This window comes from Mesoplodon densirostris, chromosome 19 (genome assembly GCF_025265405.1).
Source record: "Mesoplodon densirostris isolate mMesDen1 chromosome 19, mMesDen1 primary haplotype, whole genome shotgun sequence".
NCBI lineage: Eukaryota > Metazoa > Chordata > Mammalia > Artiodactyla > Ziphiidae > Mesoplodon > Mesoplodon densirostris.
In genome coordinates this window covers 50413352-50430492 of record NC_082679.1, presented here as the reverse complement: position 1 = coordinate 50430492, position 17141 = coordinate 50413352, and the positions used below count along the sequence as shown (strand labels likewise).

Below are 17141 nucleotides of genomic sequence, written 5' to 3'. Positions count from 1 at the left end.
CAGGCGATGGAGAGACCAAAAGGCAGGAGGACAAGAGAGAAACACGTCTAGGGAAGGGAGCTTCCCGAAGGGCATGGGAAGCAATTTCAAAGACCACAGAAAGAAAAAGGCTCAGCACGCAGACACTGGGCTCAGAAAATCCGAAGTCAGTGGTGACCTTCTCAAGGATGGTTTGATGACGGGAGGAAACGGGCTATGATAGGCTGATGTGTGAACAGGAGATGGACCAACACAGAGCGTTCTTTCAAGAATCTGAAGATGCTGTTGGAGAGAGAGAGTGGAACACAGGATTAAGGGAGGGCTTTAACCACAAATGGTTTTTAAAGAGACAGGTGACTGTCCTGTGCTCCCAACCAGAGAGAAAGGGACTGGAAGGCTGAAAAAATAAGAGAGAGGGGAGATTCTACTGAGTGAGGTCCCGGTGGGAGTGTGAGTCACATAGGGAAGGAAGGAGAAGGGGGCGGCGGGTGAGAGGACAGGGTGGGAGGCGGAAGCGCGGGGTTAGCTCCCCTGGAAGGTCTCCACCCTCTTTGTGAAGTAACAGCCAGCACCGAGCCAGGAACAACTGGGTCGTTCTCAAATACAATCGCAATGTTTATAACAAACACATGTTTCGATCTTCTTTGAAGTTCGTTCTTACAGACCAGACTCGAGGTCACACACTGCCCATTCTGAATACCGAGCAAGACATAGTTTAGCGTTTGCTTCATGTCGATCTGAACCAAAAAACTGAATCTAGAGCGCACCTCAGAAGAACGTGGGGAGAGGGGACAAAACGCGGTCTGTTGGCTTGCTCCCTGGGCAGCGGCTTGTGACATCTGAAGAAAAGTGTGGTGCTAAGTTCCTTTAAAAAATGGGAAAAGCAACAATCCCTGCATGTCCCTTCAGAACACAATGGTCAGCTGTGAGGGTGGTAACGGACGTGAGGGCCAGCTGCACCAAGCCGCAGCCCTCGGGAGGCCACTGCCCGGGCAGCCCCGGGCCTCCCATGCCCATGAGACCACTCACCGGGGTCAGTGGAGGGGCACCTGCGGATGGTGAAGATCTGCCCCAGGTCGTCATCCTCCTCTGGAAGGCCCTTCTGCAGCCGCTGCAGCTTGCGCAGGCTCTCGCCGCGCTGATGCTTCATGGAGCGCACGTGCTGGATGAGGTTGAGCTTGGCCTTGGTGGAGTAGTTGCACAGGACGCAGTGGTAGTAGCAGCTCTCGCCCTCCACGCCGCTCTCGTGCTGCTGCAGGTGCTACAGGGACGAAAGAGAGGGACACGCCTCAGGTAAGCCACTCCAAGCCCACCATGCCCTGGCAGCAGCCCGAGGATCCCTTATGGGGGTTGCTTCGTTTTCCCAGCGGGTCCTTCCCCAGCAGCTCTGTGAGGACAGGGAGCAAGCTGACCCTCGTTCCCGTCTCCCTCACACATGTCAGAGTGCTGAAAACGCTGACGGATCCGACCCTCCCAGTATAAAACTGGTCTTCCTGGCACAATAATTAAAGGTTCCTCCTTCCACTCTCCAAAGCGTCCTGCTTTATTTAGAACAGGGGTCGGCAAGCTATGGCCCACAGGCCAAATCCACCCTGCTGCCTATTTCTGTAAATAGGGTTTTATGGGAACACAGCCACATCTGTTAATCTGTGTATTGTCTATGGCTGCTCTCTCAACACCAGAGTTCCATAGTTGCAATAGAGACTGTTTGGCCTGCAAAGCCTAAAATCTTATTATCTGGCCCCTTACAGAAAAAGTGACCGGCCCCTGTTTTAGGGGATGGCCCACATAGTCACCTTACCTGTACAGAATCTTAGGTCAGTAACACAGAGCCAAAGCTGCTGTTAGGCTATTTCACAAGAAGGATGACTCAAGTTTTTGTATTTAGAACTGCAGACTATTAGGAGAACCCAAAATTAGGTTTTCCCCAGGATTAAAAAAAAAAGACAAAAAAATAAATTTCTCCAGACTAGTTTCCCTGTCAACAACTCAAGGACATTTGGCTTAGTGCTCAGATGGTCAAAATTACACTCGGTGTTGTGTTTGTGTCAACACAGTACTCTGATTTCAGAACACAGAAGCCCCAGAGCTGGCAGAAAGCAGGCACACACAGGAATAAAGCCCTGGGCACAAGGCAGTGGAGGCCATGGAAGCAGTTAGCAGACCCCAGACTTCTGCATTTAGGAGAAGGCTTAAAGATTATCCAAGCACAACGTTCACATCCTTTCGGGGCCTCTTTGAGAATATGCTGAAAGCTATGGACCCTTTTTATTAGCAATTAGGGAACTGACACGCTCCTGGTATAGGAAGGCCGCCTCCTTCATTTCAAATGATTCATTTTAGGGGAAGAGGGAACTTTTCTATTGGGTGCACATAAAGCAGGAGAAACAATTCCAAAAAGTTTAAGTGGTTGACCCAAGGTAACCCAGCTAGTTAGTGGGAGAGAGAACTAGAAGCTGGGTCTCACATCCCCCAGCATCCTTCTGGAGGAGGAAATTCAGATAATGTATTTTATGGGCTCATGTTTCCACCTGTCCTTCCCACTTTCTCCTCACCCTCATCCCCACCTCTAGTCCCCAGAGCGTGGCCCAAGGGACTACACAGAGTACATGATAAATGCCTCGGAACTTCTTTGTCTGGCCCCTCTCATTTCTGACCACACTTGTTCTATCTGATGCCCATGCTTTGTAACTGTTTCTGGTCCTGCCTGGATATCTTTCTTGTCCACATTATACGGTGAGACACACAGAAAGCACAGCAGTCAGAATGTCCTGCACTCTGCCTCATACTGACAATACTAGAGTGGCCCTGGCAGCACTTCCTATTGGATGACATGGCTCTGAGGCTCATGTGCTCACACGCACACATCCTATGTTCACGGAAAAAGTGTGAACATCCCAGAAGCACGTTTGGACCTCGCTGGAAGAGGAAATATGAATGCAACCATAGAGTGCTGAGGAAAAACTACACTACTATAATCACTTTTGCTCTGGGGCCAACTTGCAGATAACAGAGTGAAGGGCTTCACCGGTACCAAGAGAGAACAATCCCTTCTGTCTCGAAATGGGTGATTTAACACATTCAAGTGCAGAGCCTTGGAACAAAGCAATACCCTCCCTGCCTGCCCCGACCCCGTAATAGCTGTCCTAGAACACTCACAACCAGAAGGAGTTTGAAGAACTAGCAAGCTCAGTGTTAACTGTCAAATTATAACAACTGGGCTTCCCTGGTGGCGCAGTGGTTGAGAGTTCACCTGCCGATGCAGGGGACACGAGTTCGTGCCCCGGTCCGGGAAGATCCCACGTGCCGTGGAGCGGCTGGGCCCGTGAGCCATGGCCACTGAGCCTGCGCGTCCAGAGCCTGTGCTCTGCAGCAGGAGAGGCCACAACAGTGAGAGGCCCGCATCCCGCAAAAAAAAAAAAAAAAAAAAAAAAAAAAATTATAACAACTGAAAATATAAAGCTACTTTTCTTGAAATAAATTTGAGCTGATTTTTTTTTAAATCGTTTATCTTCAATTTGCTGCCTCTGACATAAGGCTCCTTACAGAGGATTTCAGGAGTATGGAAAGCACCAAAGCAATGTTTTCTGGAGGCTGCAACCCTGGGAAGAAGGAGAGTCTGATGGGCTAGGTGGAAAGGAAAATGATGAGCTTGTCCATGTTCCTTCTCCCCGACTTCTCCACAGGGGCCCCCGAAAACCAAAAACTGCACCAGGATATTCCTGGGAGCAAGAGTTTGGCTTGGGATTGAGGAACAGGAAACTTGTACAGGAGCCAGAAACTGCTGCCTTGGATCACTAAGACCAAAAGAATGACATTTATTAAAGTTTCAACAGAAACTGACTGAATGAAAGATAACAGGGAAAATACCCATGGCATCTAAAGCAGTAAGTTCTGTCGAGGGGTTTTGGTGGTATCATAAACTATGAAATCAGAGCAAGTACCATTAAAGCCCTAACCCCAAATTCTCATTACTTTCCCATGAAACAGGACTTCCTTGCACTAAAGCTCTGAATCTTAAACATAAAATTTTAATATGGATGTGAGGGTTCTTTTCCAAACAGCTGGGGTTTCTAGTCTCTGAGCCAGAAGAGAGGATAACATGGCCAAAAAGTGTTGGATGGGAGTTGTCAGATGTCAGATGTATTTTGTCCTCAAATCCATGGGTTCCTGGGTGACAGGGCTGTAAAAATCCTGAACTAAAATAAACATGATACTGGAGACTCTTGTTTAAAAAATAACTGTATAAGGATGATGTCCCCAAACCACTACACTTGACCCATGGCGGTCAGTGGCAATCTCTACCGCCACCAGGAATTCTTCTGTCTGCCGTGTGAGAACCATTTTGGAAGGGAAATGGTTACATGCTACAAATGGTAGAGAAAAGAATAAAAGGAAATGCGGAAAACAGAGCCACGGCCTTTCCCACTGATCCCAGTGCAGGGAACATTCAGGGTCCTCTCTCAGAGACTTGCACAGAAGCGTAATTCAAAATTCCAAGCTTGCTTTTGCACTCCAAGTTCACTCTCCAAGACATACACACAAAGATCCAGAACAAACTATTTCTCCATCCTAGGAAACACCTGCTTATAAAGGTTATACCCAACCCAAACTTCCACTCACAACTGGAGTCTCTTGAGGTCTACCTGCGTGTGACAGCTCCTGTTCTCACCCCATCTCGTAAGCTCGGTCATTCTCAGGCTGTCCAATCTCCAGCAAACGGGGGCCCAAAGCGAGCAGCAGGGTCCTAGGTCCTGACTTCTGTGACCTTCTCCACACCATCTGGTCATTTCCCAGGCCTTGAGTGGGTCAACGCCCTGACCTTGTTGGCCAGGCACCCTCTCCCTCCCAAGATGCCCTGGCCCATCCCCAGAATTCCACCCTTGGAACCTGCCTAATAAGATGCAGCAGGAGGGGATGGGGCTGCAGAGGCCGATGAGGACTCTACGGGGCAAGCCAGTCAGCCAAAGACATGCTTTCCCTGCAGAAGAGAGTAGATGTTTTCATTTGGAGAAAGAGGGAGAATGATTTTTCCTGTCCCAGCTAATTAGAATACCGTCAGTTGGGATCACAATGTATTTAATTAAATTCACTGTAATATATGGAGAATCCACCAAGGCACAAATCCCAGTGGAAGACTCAGCGGAGGAGCTGCCTGCCTCCTTTCAGAGTTCTTGCTCTCCTCTGCAGGCAGCAAATTCTCCTCCCACGCAGGTACTGGACTCCCCCAACACTCTCCCCCTCTCAAAAGGTTGCCCATCCTCGGGAAGGAGGACCCAGGTCTTGTTTGGCTTTTTCCATTTATTTCTTTACTCTGTGCTCAAGATCCTTAACTGCTCACCTCTGTCGGGTCAGGTGTGCCGTTGAAAAAAGAAAACGGAACAATAACTTCAAGTGTGGTTAGTGTGCTACACGTGGACCCAAAGAAAACTGGCCACTGAGCCCATCAGGCAGGGTTTGGTTTTGGTTCAATTCTAAGCATCTACAACACATGAGACACTATGTAAACACACACACACACACACACACACACACACACACGTACAGAGACTATGCCCTACTCTAGGGCATGACCCTGCAGGTAATAAGGCGGTGATGGCGGTGACTTGGCAGTCAGGCTAAGGGATATAAGGAGGGCACCCCTTTAGTGTGAATACCATTGTGAGAATACACCCTCCAGCTGGACCGGTGAAAATCACTGGCTCACTCAAGAAAAATCAACATCTACCCACCAATGAATAATGAAGAAGCAGGACCAACTAGTAAATCAAGAAAGGGAGATCTACCCAGCTAAAGAAGACAGGCAACCGAGGTCCAGCCAAACTCACTCGGTTCAGCCAGCCTCTCCTATAACCTTGAACACTGAACCACCCAGGGTTTCCTTGTTTTCCCCCAATCTCACTGGCTGTTTTTTAAAGTGCCTGCAAAACACTGGATTATATGAACTGCAAGTGTACCGTTGTTTCCACCAAAAGAAACGTCTACACGTGGCAAGAGGATTTATTTCCTGAAAGCTCAGAGAAGTACAAGGACCCACAAGAAGGGAATAAGTATCCAGTGTGACTCATAAATGGAAACAGAGAAAGAGCCCAACAAACTCCAACTTCTCCAACTGACCACCGTGCGGCAGGAAACAGACTGTCCTCACAGCAATCGAGTAGGAGCTGGATTCACACACGCTAGGTGGGCAGCACCTGTGCTGGAAATGAGCGAGCGGGGGCTGGTCAGGGACCCTTTCCTGTCCATCTGTCTGATCCTGTCAGAGCACTTATCATTTAAAATGCTCATCCTGTCCTGGTTTAGCTGGCAGGCGACACTTCCTGTGCGCCTGACACGGAAACATCCAATGTCCCACGTCTTCCCTTCTGGGTCTGGTTCCGAGGGAAGAACTTGGAAAAGAAAAGACCTCAGTACAACAAGAGGCGCCTTGAATAATAGGCCTGGCACGTGAGGCCGAGTGCAAAAAGCAAATTAATAATTAAAAAAGAAAGGAAAGGAGCCAGCCCGCGTTATTTGTGGGATCCCACCCCACTGACATGTTGGGCTCGTCCACCCTGGCCAACGAATGAAAGTCAAAGAGACGAAAAGAGGGCTCTTGTTAGAAAATAATTCATCGTGAAAATCAAAAAAATGTGTTCCTGTTACTTGTTTCCCAGGAAAACTAACCAAGTTCTGTCAGAGGACATCGATTTCTATAAATCTGGAGGGGCCCCGGCTCCCTCCCCCTCAACAATAGGAAACTTCTAACATCTGGTTCTTCATGCATGGAATGCAAAATATTGATCAGGTTTTGTCAAAGCCTCCCCTTTAAAGGAGAAATGGACAAAGTACACTCTGACACACACACACACACACACACACACACGCACACTCACAGATGAAAACACACGATTCACAAACGAAGGTTCCTCGGGGAATAATAACTGTTACAATGAACACACGAATGCCCACCCCATCACCACATTCTCCCATGGATGCAACGCATCTGTACTCAGAGGGCAAAGCAAACACTGGAGCTCCCTGATGGGGTAAAGCAGCTCCCAGGCCTCCCTCCGGGCAAGTGGCAGACCAGACACCTCCTGCATCACAGAGAAGCCCCACGGCGGCGGCGGGCGTCCAAAACGGCCCCTGACACACCTGTGGTGCTCGGAAGTGCAACCCGGCACAGGCAGGCAGGAGAGTCTCTCAATCCACAAAACAGAGGTCCCCAATGGAACAGGCTGCTGTGGCATCAGGCCTCTGGAGGGAAAAAACTTAACCACAGCAAGCCCGGGGCTTGGGGTGAGGACCATGAAAGTCTCACCAACACTTCCAGTGAGAAGAAACAGGAAGATGAGGGTCCAGAGTGAATGTGCTAATTACCCAGTAAGATGAAATAAGGAAGAAGTAAGCAGGTGTTAGTTCACCATCATACCCGTGCATGGCATTTACTCCTGAGGAAGCACCTTCACACATTTAATTTTCTCATGACACCCCGACGTGGGCAGCATTTGGCTCCTGTCCTTGGGAGAAACCCAAAGCTCCAAGAAGTCATGTGACCCCTTGCCCCCAAGGTCCCACAGAGCATGGAAGAAACACGACTGGAACCCAGGGCTGGAGGCCAGGTCCACAGCTGTCCACCTACACTGCCATGACCATGGGGTGCACTCTGGAACACGAGACTCCCCAGACCCGGGTATTCACTTTGAATGCCTAAAAAAGAAATTGTTTCAGGTGTAATGCAATCCAGAATGGGGGTGGTTAATTTTTTTAATCAGGGGTTGTGTTACAGTTCCAAATTTAATGTCGCATTCTTAGGAAAGCTTCCGGAAGGTCAACCTAAATATATATGTATTATTCTCTGTTTCATGTTGGCTTTTCACCCACTCATGCCCTCATCCTCGGCACCTGTTAATTTAGTCCTATTTCACTGCAGGAGCCCAGCAGACAGCGTAAGATATAAGCCCCAACCACCATTTACAAGAGAACGTGAAAGGAAGTAAAAATATTCCCTTAGATCAATCCATTTGCGTTGCTCTGACCTATTTTCCAGTTTCTAGGCCAGTCTCCTCACGCCCTGGAACAAGCCATGACTGTTCGCTCTCAGCATCCGAGCTCCAAGGCCAGAGTCAAGACTTTCTAACCCTGCATCTCTTCGCTTGTATGAATGATATTTCCTCATTCAAAAGTCTCAAGAAGAATGTTCCTTGAGAGAAGTATAGTAAATTCTAAAAAAAAAAAAAAATAAGCATAAATCTGCAATCTATAGCCTTGGCTTTGAAATCTTTTCTAGAAAAATCCAAGCATGGACTCTTGTAGAATGTTGATGCCATCCCTAACAGATTTCATTTCCCTCTGCAGGGAAAACTCCAGAAAGGAGTGTGGCATAACTATACATAGAGAGGAAGCTGATAAGGTGTGTAGGAGTCTTCCCTAAGGAAAGGGCCCATCGGAGCCTGAGGTCTCAAGCAAAATAAGGGCTAATTTCCACGACGGTCAAATGAGCATCTACATAAACTCAGAAGCCAACGGAGGTATGTGGCAGGGAAAACAATCAAGCAGGTCCCACAAGGCTCACGTCAAACTGACTCTCCTCCAGGAACTACCCAAAGCTCCCTGGATCTGAAGATCAGTCCTCCACTAAGGGCACTGGTAACAGTTCATTAAGATGTGCTTCTTCCCTTACGCTACTTTCCAGCTCTCCCAGGGGTATGTCCCCACACAAAACAAAGGCCGCCATATATATGCTACTCAAGCTGGTCCTCATTCAACTCCATGTCACACTGTTGTCATAATGGTGGTTTAAGGTGAACTCTGGATTAAGGCAGGCCAGGGAAAACCCTCCCTCTGTGCTACCTTCAGCAAATTACACACACGGGGTGGGCCTCAGTTGCCTCATCTGGGGTGGGCCTCAGTTGCCTCATCTGCAATGTTGGAACAATAACAGAACCCCCTCATAGCACCACTGGGAGAGGTCAATGGGATAACTTGTACAAAGTGCCTGATGTATGGTGTGCCTTCATAATCAACAAGGCTATTATTATTACTACCATTATCTTTCAAACTAGTTAAGCTTTTGGGATTAGGAATAGAAATGAATGTCTACTGAATTTACCTATCTGACATTTCCCTCCTATGACCAATCGATCCTGCCCCCTCCCTGGGAACCACCACCCCACACCACGCCCCAGGGCCAAAGAAGAATCCCTTGTTGACAATAAAGAAACTGCGATGTACAGAAATTATAAAATAGAGGGGAAACTGCACACACACAGGCCCGACTTCTTCCTAACAAGAGGTGCTGAATTTTTATCTTAAGTCCCTTGCCCAAGTCGTGCAGCTGGTGCAGGCAGCACCAGGATCACACCCCAGGTCCGTGTCCTGGCCACAGAACCCCATCAGTTCTCTCTGGATCTCTCTGCCCATGAGGTGTCAATATACAATGAAAATCAGAACCCTCGCTCTTTTACCACATCTGCCAACATCCCAGGCGAGAACCAGGAAAGGAGAACTTTGCCGAAAAGGCTGCAGACAGGGCGCTGATTCCCCAAATCCGCTCTGAAGGATTTGCTTATTTGTATCTCCAACCCCATGACAGTCAACACAGCAGGAAAAACATACTTGTCTGGTGGTCAAAACAGGTGCATTACTTCATCTGTAAAATACAGATGTTTATACTTGCCCTGTCTTCCTTGGAGGCAATTTTAAAAACCACATGAGCAAACAAATGTGAAGATCACTCAGAAGGTGTGAAGGACTACCTGAATATCTGGCACAGGCATCATCTCTCTACCTTGAGACCAGATTTTGCTTCCTCACCTCTGATTGGCAGGTACACCATCATGGGCTTGGTGGTTAATGATGCAGATGTGTTCCAGCTCAGCGGTCCTCTAACTGGAGCGTGCATCAGAAGCACCTGGGGGGTGCGTCATGCCGCAGAGTGTCGGGCCCACCCCAGGGGTTTCTGATTCACCGGGTCTGGGGTAAGGATGGAGAATTTGCACTTCTAACAATCTTCCTGGCAGGATGCTGACACTCCTCGTCTGGGCTCACACTCTGAGAACAGCTGCTTTGGACAGCAACTGCCACAGAACAGAGACCTAAGTCAGAATACATGGAGACATTTCCCTATAAAAAGGAAATTTTTCAAGGCCTAACGTTTCAGAACTGCCCGCCTTTTCCCAAAGAGTATTTCAGATTCTAGCAAACTGCACTCGATAAATCATGCAATGCCTGCACACAAGAATTTACCCCTTTAATGAAAAAGTCACTCGGAAGCAGCTGCCTGCTACTGGCCTGCTCCAGATACTTCATAAAAGTCGGAACTGGCTCTATTCATCTTCCTCTCCCCTTTCACACCTGCAGTCTAAAATTTCGTGCGGCTGTGGCTGAAAGCATGACTCTTGATGGCGAGGTGTGAGGCATCACTTTTTCCTTGCAAGCCCTGCATCCTGCTGAGCGCACCTGTCCACATGTCTTGCTGGAACCGAGCCCACGGGAGAGCTTCCACCAAATATGAGAAAAATAAAACGGTCTTTAAAATTCCTCCCACGCTCTTGAACTTTCTAGCTGCTGCTGCTGAGAGCATGAATTTGGTGCTCAAACCTGGAGGCTTCTCTTGAGCTCCCACGATCTGCTGACAAATACCCTCATCACCTTCATTATGAGAGAAGAACACAGGCCGCCAGCATGAGATGGGCAGGGGGGCAGCGAGCACGCACAGGGCTGATTTCTTCCTCATAAGAGGGGCTTACTTTTTTTTTTTTTTTTTTTGCGGTACGCGGGCCTCTCATTGTTGTGGCCTCTCCCGTTGCGGAGCACAGGCTCCGGACACGCAGGCTCAGCAGCCATGGCTCACGGGCCCAGCCGCTCCGCGGCATGTGGGATCTTCCCGGACCCGGGCACGAACCCGTCTCCCCTGCATCGGCAGGCGGACTCTCAACCACTGTGCTACCAGGGAAGCCCGGGGGCTTAATTTTTATTTCATTTTTTCCCTTGAAACAGAAAATGGGAAAGTGAAATAGAAAATGGGGAAGTGACCAGGCACGAGAGAAAAATTCCCTCTAAACAAATGCCTTTGATGTCGCTCATTCTGGCTGCTAAGACATTTCACCCTTTCTCCTTAAATTATGTGGATTTTGTTGAAGGTTGAGGAAGATAAGTTACACTCGTGGGAGGGGGACAAGGGACCGAGAGAGCGGAAAGAGAAAAATGCTTCTTTGAGGAAGTGGAGCCGAGAGACCAGGAGATGGCTGGCTGCAGAGTGGACGGCCACGTGGTGAGAGGGGACACAGTTTTGCGAAAGATGACACGGCTAGTTTCTCTGCCCTGCTTTCAGGTTTCCACTCCCCCCCCCATAAATAACCCAGACAAACACCCTGTACACTAGGTTTTGCTCTCCTTCCCCCCCTTTTTAAGTCTCATTAAAAGCCGATATTGTTCGGCCTCAAGATGGAGAGCTCAGCATGGATTTTACTGAACGTTAAATCAACCAGCAAGCGTAGCCAGCAAACTCTGTGGCACTTTAACTTTAAATAATGCAATAATTATTGAATTTCCTTTTTATAACTGAAGTGCTGGAATGTAAACAATGGGGCTGTAATTGCAGGAAGGGGGGATCAATAGAGGCAATCGTTTTCAGCCATGTTAATTGTAAATACAATTGCTCCAAGATGTCAGACTTGTTCTTCTTGCTCCCAGAATCATCCTAACGGATGACAGAGTCCAACTTTCCCATTACAGCTGTTCGTTCCTTTAAGAGGTTCTCAATCAGGTCTGATCAATCTGTCAAGATAATGCATGGAGTAAGTAAGACTCTTCCAAACACAGGCTCCCAATCAATAGCCCGGACCAGCTTAATGAGGTGGGGCTAAGGCCCAGAGGGAGGTAACAGCCCCCTGCTTGCACCTAGGTTTGGCAGGCTGGCTTCCTCGCATGGCCCTGATAAACAGATCAGCCCTTAATGAGGACATTAGTTATGCATGCTTCAGCAAGCAGCAAGGCACCCGTCCCTGGGGACAGACGGACAGAAAACAAAATAGATTAACAGAAAACAATATGGTGCCAAATTAGGTCCAACTGAAGACTTTTCCCTCCTTCTCCTGCTTTCCTTAATTGTCCAGCAGAGTGGAGGACATCAATTAATCATTCCAATGGGTGTGAGCTCAAAGCATGGGAGCACCCGTTGAGCTGGTGTCTGCCCGTTTCCCATGAGCTGTCACTATTAGGGTCCTCATCCCCTCCACCCCATTTCCAGACTACAAGAGGGGCCTCTAACAGAAGGAGAGAAGGGAGACCAGGCTGAATCTTGATTCCTGACAGCCACAATGGGGGGCCACGGACTGAAGCCAGACAAGAACAAATCTGCTACTCTTCACAGGTGATGTCAGTTTTTGAGATCGAGTTTTGGTCCTGAGAATGGGTAAGCCCTCACAGACAAGGAGGAGGAAAGTCAAGAGTCTAGAATCCCAGGGCTTTCCTGGTGGCACAGTGGTTAAGAATCTGCCTGACAATGCAGGGGACACGGGTTTGAGCCCCGGCCTGGGAAGATCCCACATGCTACAGAGCAACTAAGCCCGTGCTCCACAACTACTGAGCCTGAGCTCTGGAGCCCGTGAGCCACAACTACTGAGCCCACCCACCTAGAGCCCGCACTCCTCAACGAAGAGTAGCCCCTGCTCGCCCCAACTAGAGAAAGCCTGTGCACAGCAACGAAGACCCAATGCATCCAAAGATAAAAAAATTAATTAAAAAGAGTCTAGAATCCCACTTCACCTGTCCCAGCATCTTTGCAATTGGCACAGGCTCTGCAGGAGTTTGAATTCCCACGAGGATAACCTGGAGGGCTCCTGGGGAGTCTGGAGAGCCATCTTTTCTCCCTTGGAGGGCACTGTGTGTCTGCACCCTTGTTCCTGCTGTGACTGGCTAAGAAGACAGCCCACTGAGGGAGTCCTTAAGAAAGGGCCATGTAAAGGAACATTCCACCAAGAATACAGCAGTGCCTTTTCCCAGTGGCTGCATGGCTTAGATAGAGCAGGGGTTCCCAAAGTGTGGCCCCTGGACCAACAGCGTCAGCACTTCCTAGGAAGCCTTCAGACCCTGTCCAGGTCTACGGGAGCCTCGAGGGTGCAGGCCAAGCTCATTTGATGCTTCCGATGCAAAGCTCATTTGACAACCACCATCTTAGAGGATGAGTAAGTTAGCAAGTTGGTCCTTTCTGGATCAGAAACAGTTCAGTGCCCAAGATATATCTATAAAACCTCTATTTTCCCTGAGGTTTGGATCAGGGCCCACCACCCATCTGCTCCAGAATGCAAGACCTCTGGGAATAATGAAACCAAAGGAATGAGACCCATCTGAAAACTCCATTTTATTAGCTGGAAAAGATCACGGAGTGGGTCACACTACTGAATTTCAAAAGTTAACCATTTCATACTGTGAATGAAGTAAATAAAATGAGAATAACAGTCTTTTTAAAGGTATGTGGATGAACAGAATAAAAGAAAATAAATATACAGCTAGAGAGAGCAGATCCCTCCTTTGTGCAAAGTCCCAGCTCCCAGCCACTCCTTCTCCGAAGCCCTTCCCAGCCCCCAGCTCCACCTCTCCCTCCTCTGGGCTGGCAAACCGCCAGGAGCACCGTCCATACTGTCCTCATCTCACTGTGTTTCAAACCACGGCTCCTCCGCCACACTGTCCACAGCAGCTCACAGGTGGGGAGAACTTTCTATCCCGGTACTGGGCAGAGCTCCCAACCCACAGCAGGTACTGAAAGATGGCCGGCTGAAAGTCTAAACAAACAGTCTCCTCTAACGCTCCACTGTGGCTCTCAGTCTTCAGCTGGCCACTCAAGACCTAGCTAATCGAGTCCAATTCCCTTCCTCCATCTCAGATTTCAATCCTCCACTCCACGCCACACCCCACATACAACTCGACGGCTGGCAGTTGCCACCCTCATCCACCAACCCTCCTCCTTCTGGTCCCGGCGCCTCTCCTGCTTGAAAACTCTCCCCAACACCCTGTCCACCTGCTAAAAGGCTGCACAGCCACCGGAGCAGGCAGATAGCACCTCGGCCTGAAATCTTTCCCCATCACACCTGAGCCAGAACCCCATCTCCTCGCCTCTGGGATGTCAGAGCCCAGGTGACCCCACCCAAGGCCACCGTGAGTCATTCTTTTCAGGAAATGCTTCCCTGGACTTCCACACGGGGCTCTGCAGTCCTTGATGACCCAGATGGGACGCTGGGGCTGAGGGAATAAATGTGTTTGCTAATATACGCTGCTCGTTTAAATAAGGGTTTTTGGCAGGAAATACTGACTATAAATGGCTGTGTTTAGTGACTTCATTATTTCAGTACGTGGATCACAAAAGGGCTGTCGTCCCTCCAAGTCAGCCAAATGCCTCCCAGCCAGAGGCCAGCTTAGTCGGTCACTGTCATTTTACCCTCCATTTCGTCTACAGCCCTTGCTGTATTTACATGGGTTTAATATCACTATCCTCTTTTACGAGAGCTCTTTTACTATTAAACTGACAAATAACTGTGAGACTTGGAGATACTGAGAAACAGCTAGAACATCTAGACGATCACAGAAGACGCGGGTAGAGAGCACAAGGCGCAGATGCCTCTCAGGGGGAGTAACTCGGCCATGAGAACTCCGAGGATGAGTTCACAAGCGTCCACCGCGCCTCTGTAGATAAAAACAACTTAGTATATAGCTTAGTTCTAAACGTAAGATCCTACGAGAGACAACAGAGTGAGGTGACAGTGCTCAGACATCTGGAAGGAGGTGGCCGAGTGAGCACCCCCAAAATGCACGACAGAGCAGCCGGACTGTCTCCAGATTTGAAGAATCAGGATAAGGACTTTTTTTTTTCTTTCTTTCTTTAAACACACACATACATCTTTATCTTCTTCCCGAGTTTCCTGCCCTCCTATATGCTGAGAACTGCTGCTATCTGGACCCCAAGGAACTGGTTACGTCTTACACTTTCATCAATTTTCAAGTTCCAGGACCTGCGAGGAAGGAACCGTTCTCCACATGGGCTCAGAAGCTGAACGCTTAGCTGTGCCCCCCTCCCCCCTTCCAGTTTATGCTCAACCTCTGGGCTTGCCAGCCTGCTGACTAGCGGGTCCCACTTACGACAGACCCTCCCCAGGGCCTTCCAAGCAACTTGGTCCAGAGATGCCATCTCCCAGTTCTGCTCTCAACCTCCCAACAGAATGTGGCTGTGAGGGCAGTCAGTGGAATATATTTTTTTTAACCGTATTTTTAAATGGTGAAATACATGGAGGGTTTTCATCAACCAGCCCACACTGACCAACACATCCTTTCCCCATTTTCATCCAAGTTCACTCTGGTCCAGCAGGTCCAAGAACCACTGTGAGGTGGGAAGGACCCACGGTAGAAGACCTGCTGGAGGCACAGTTTCATCCTGGACAGACAGATGGTTTACAAAACCTGCTGGAGAACCGCGAGGGATCTTCCTCAGTGAAATCCAAGTTTCAGAAAACTGCATCTATAAGACTGGAAACTGGGGAAATTTCTTTGAGCAGCATGATGGGGTTTAAGGCGGGGCTAGAGGATGTTGGAGAAAGGCAGGACTAGGGAGAGGATGGCTGTGACCCTGCCAGCCCTGGGGCACCAGGATGCTCTGGCATGCACTGTGCATGTTAGTAGGGACTGTGTGACTGGGGCACGGTGACATTTGGACACAAACCGGCCTGCAGTTGCTTCCTGGGGCTACAGTATTAGGATATGGCCACTCATTCACACCTCAATTTGTTAGGTGGCATCTTTGTGGAATCTCAAATCCAGGAGGTGACTCATACAGAATATAGATACTTTTTTTTAGCAGGTGCTTTAAAGGCTGAGAGTATTAAAATACAAATTTTTCAATGACCTTTCCAGATTACTCTATCATAACATGAGGCCAGAGGAACCAACAGCCAGTCCGGTTTCTGGTGACACATATTTTTACGGCGGCCTTTCTTCCACCTTTGGACTCATTCATTTCCCGTTGGTCTATCCACATTCCTGCTTCCTGTTTCCTTCACAACGAGAGAGACTATAAATCTTCTCTAAACATTGTTTCCGCCATTCTCCGTAGGTGAGAAAGGTCCTCCACTAGAGCATATTCTCACCCTCTCCTCCATGGCACCACACCCATCTCCAGCCAGCTCTGCTGTCTACTGACTCAGTCCCTCAGTGGCTTCTCGGGCGCATGTGCGGGTCTGTGTGCGTGTGCGCCACGCGCGCGCGTGTGTGTGTGTGCGCGTGTGTGTGATACTGGGTCACGCCACTCCCTCCCGTGCATACTCCCCTTTCTGGGCATCATGTCTCCGCCCCTATTTCTGTCCACGGTGATTCTTTCTCCTCTGAACTCAAAGCCTCCATCTCACAGCACGTCCGAAACCCTGAGCGACAGTTATCAGCTTTACGTACGTGGCATGTTCCCCAAGAGACTGGAAGGCTCCCGAAGGCAGGGACCATGTGTCCCCGTACTGGGCGCCCAGCAGTCAGGTCATTCCGCAGCCACAACACAGGCTTAGGAGCTGGGAGCCACGCACGGAGGGGGGGCTCTGACGCCGTGCTCCCCCCTCAAGTGTAACGTGGAATAAGGTTTTGCCACACGATGCGGGGCCGTGAGGATCCAGAGAGTAAGTCAATGTGAATGTGCTTCATAAATGGTCAGGCAGAATTAAAAGAAAAAACGCTGGGTGATGAGAATCGGTTGGAGGGGGCACCTGGAGACTCAGCAAGCCTTCCCCACCATCTGATTTCATTGGGGTCCTAAGCCTAGACAACGACGAATTAATTACTGGATCACCCGTCCACTTACCTCGCTAATGAAATCATCGGTTCTGCCGGGGAGAAACCGGTTAGGAGGACTGGCTGGCCCCTGGGTGTGAGTCCCACTGGTGCCAGCTGCATTCCCCAGCGCCAACATGACTCACGAGATGACACGAATTGCCAGTGGGCTTTGTTATTATGTGACCTTCAGCAAGTCACCCTTTCCCGCTTCAGTGATAAAATCTGGATGGCAACACGAAGAACCTACTTCACAGCATTTCGGTGAGGAATGACGATGGCGCACAGCCTGTAAGGACCGGGAAGCGCTCTGTCTTTGTGGAGAGCTACATTACTTAACATTTAGAATAATGCCCGCTGTTTCAGGTTGAGAA

General features: G+C 49.2%; 1 protein-coding gene across 7 annotated transcripts in view; it reads right to left on the bottom strand.

Moving 5' to 3' along the window:
- The window catches only part of ZFHX3 (zinc finger homeobox 3), a 255057-nt gene that overhangs the window by 102445 nt on the left and 135471 nt on the right, over positions 1-17141 (bottom strand). For all 7 annotated transcript variants that reach the window (XR_009530677.1, XM_060085120.1, XM_060085125.1 and 4 more), the window contains one exon: positions 1009-1240. Coding sequence is in view for 6 of the 7 variants with exons in the window: in XM_060085120.1 (XP_059941103.1) it covers positions 1009-1240 (232 nt within the window). In the remaining variant the exon portion in view is untranslated. The remainder of the gene's footprint in view (positions 1-1008; positions 1241-17141) is intronic.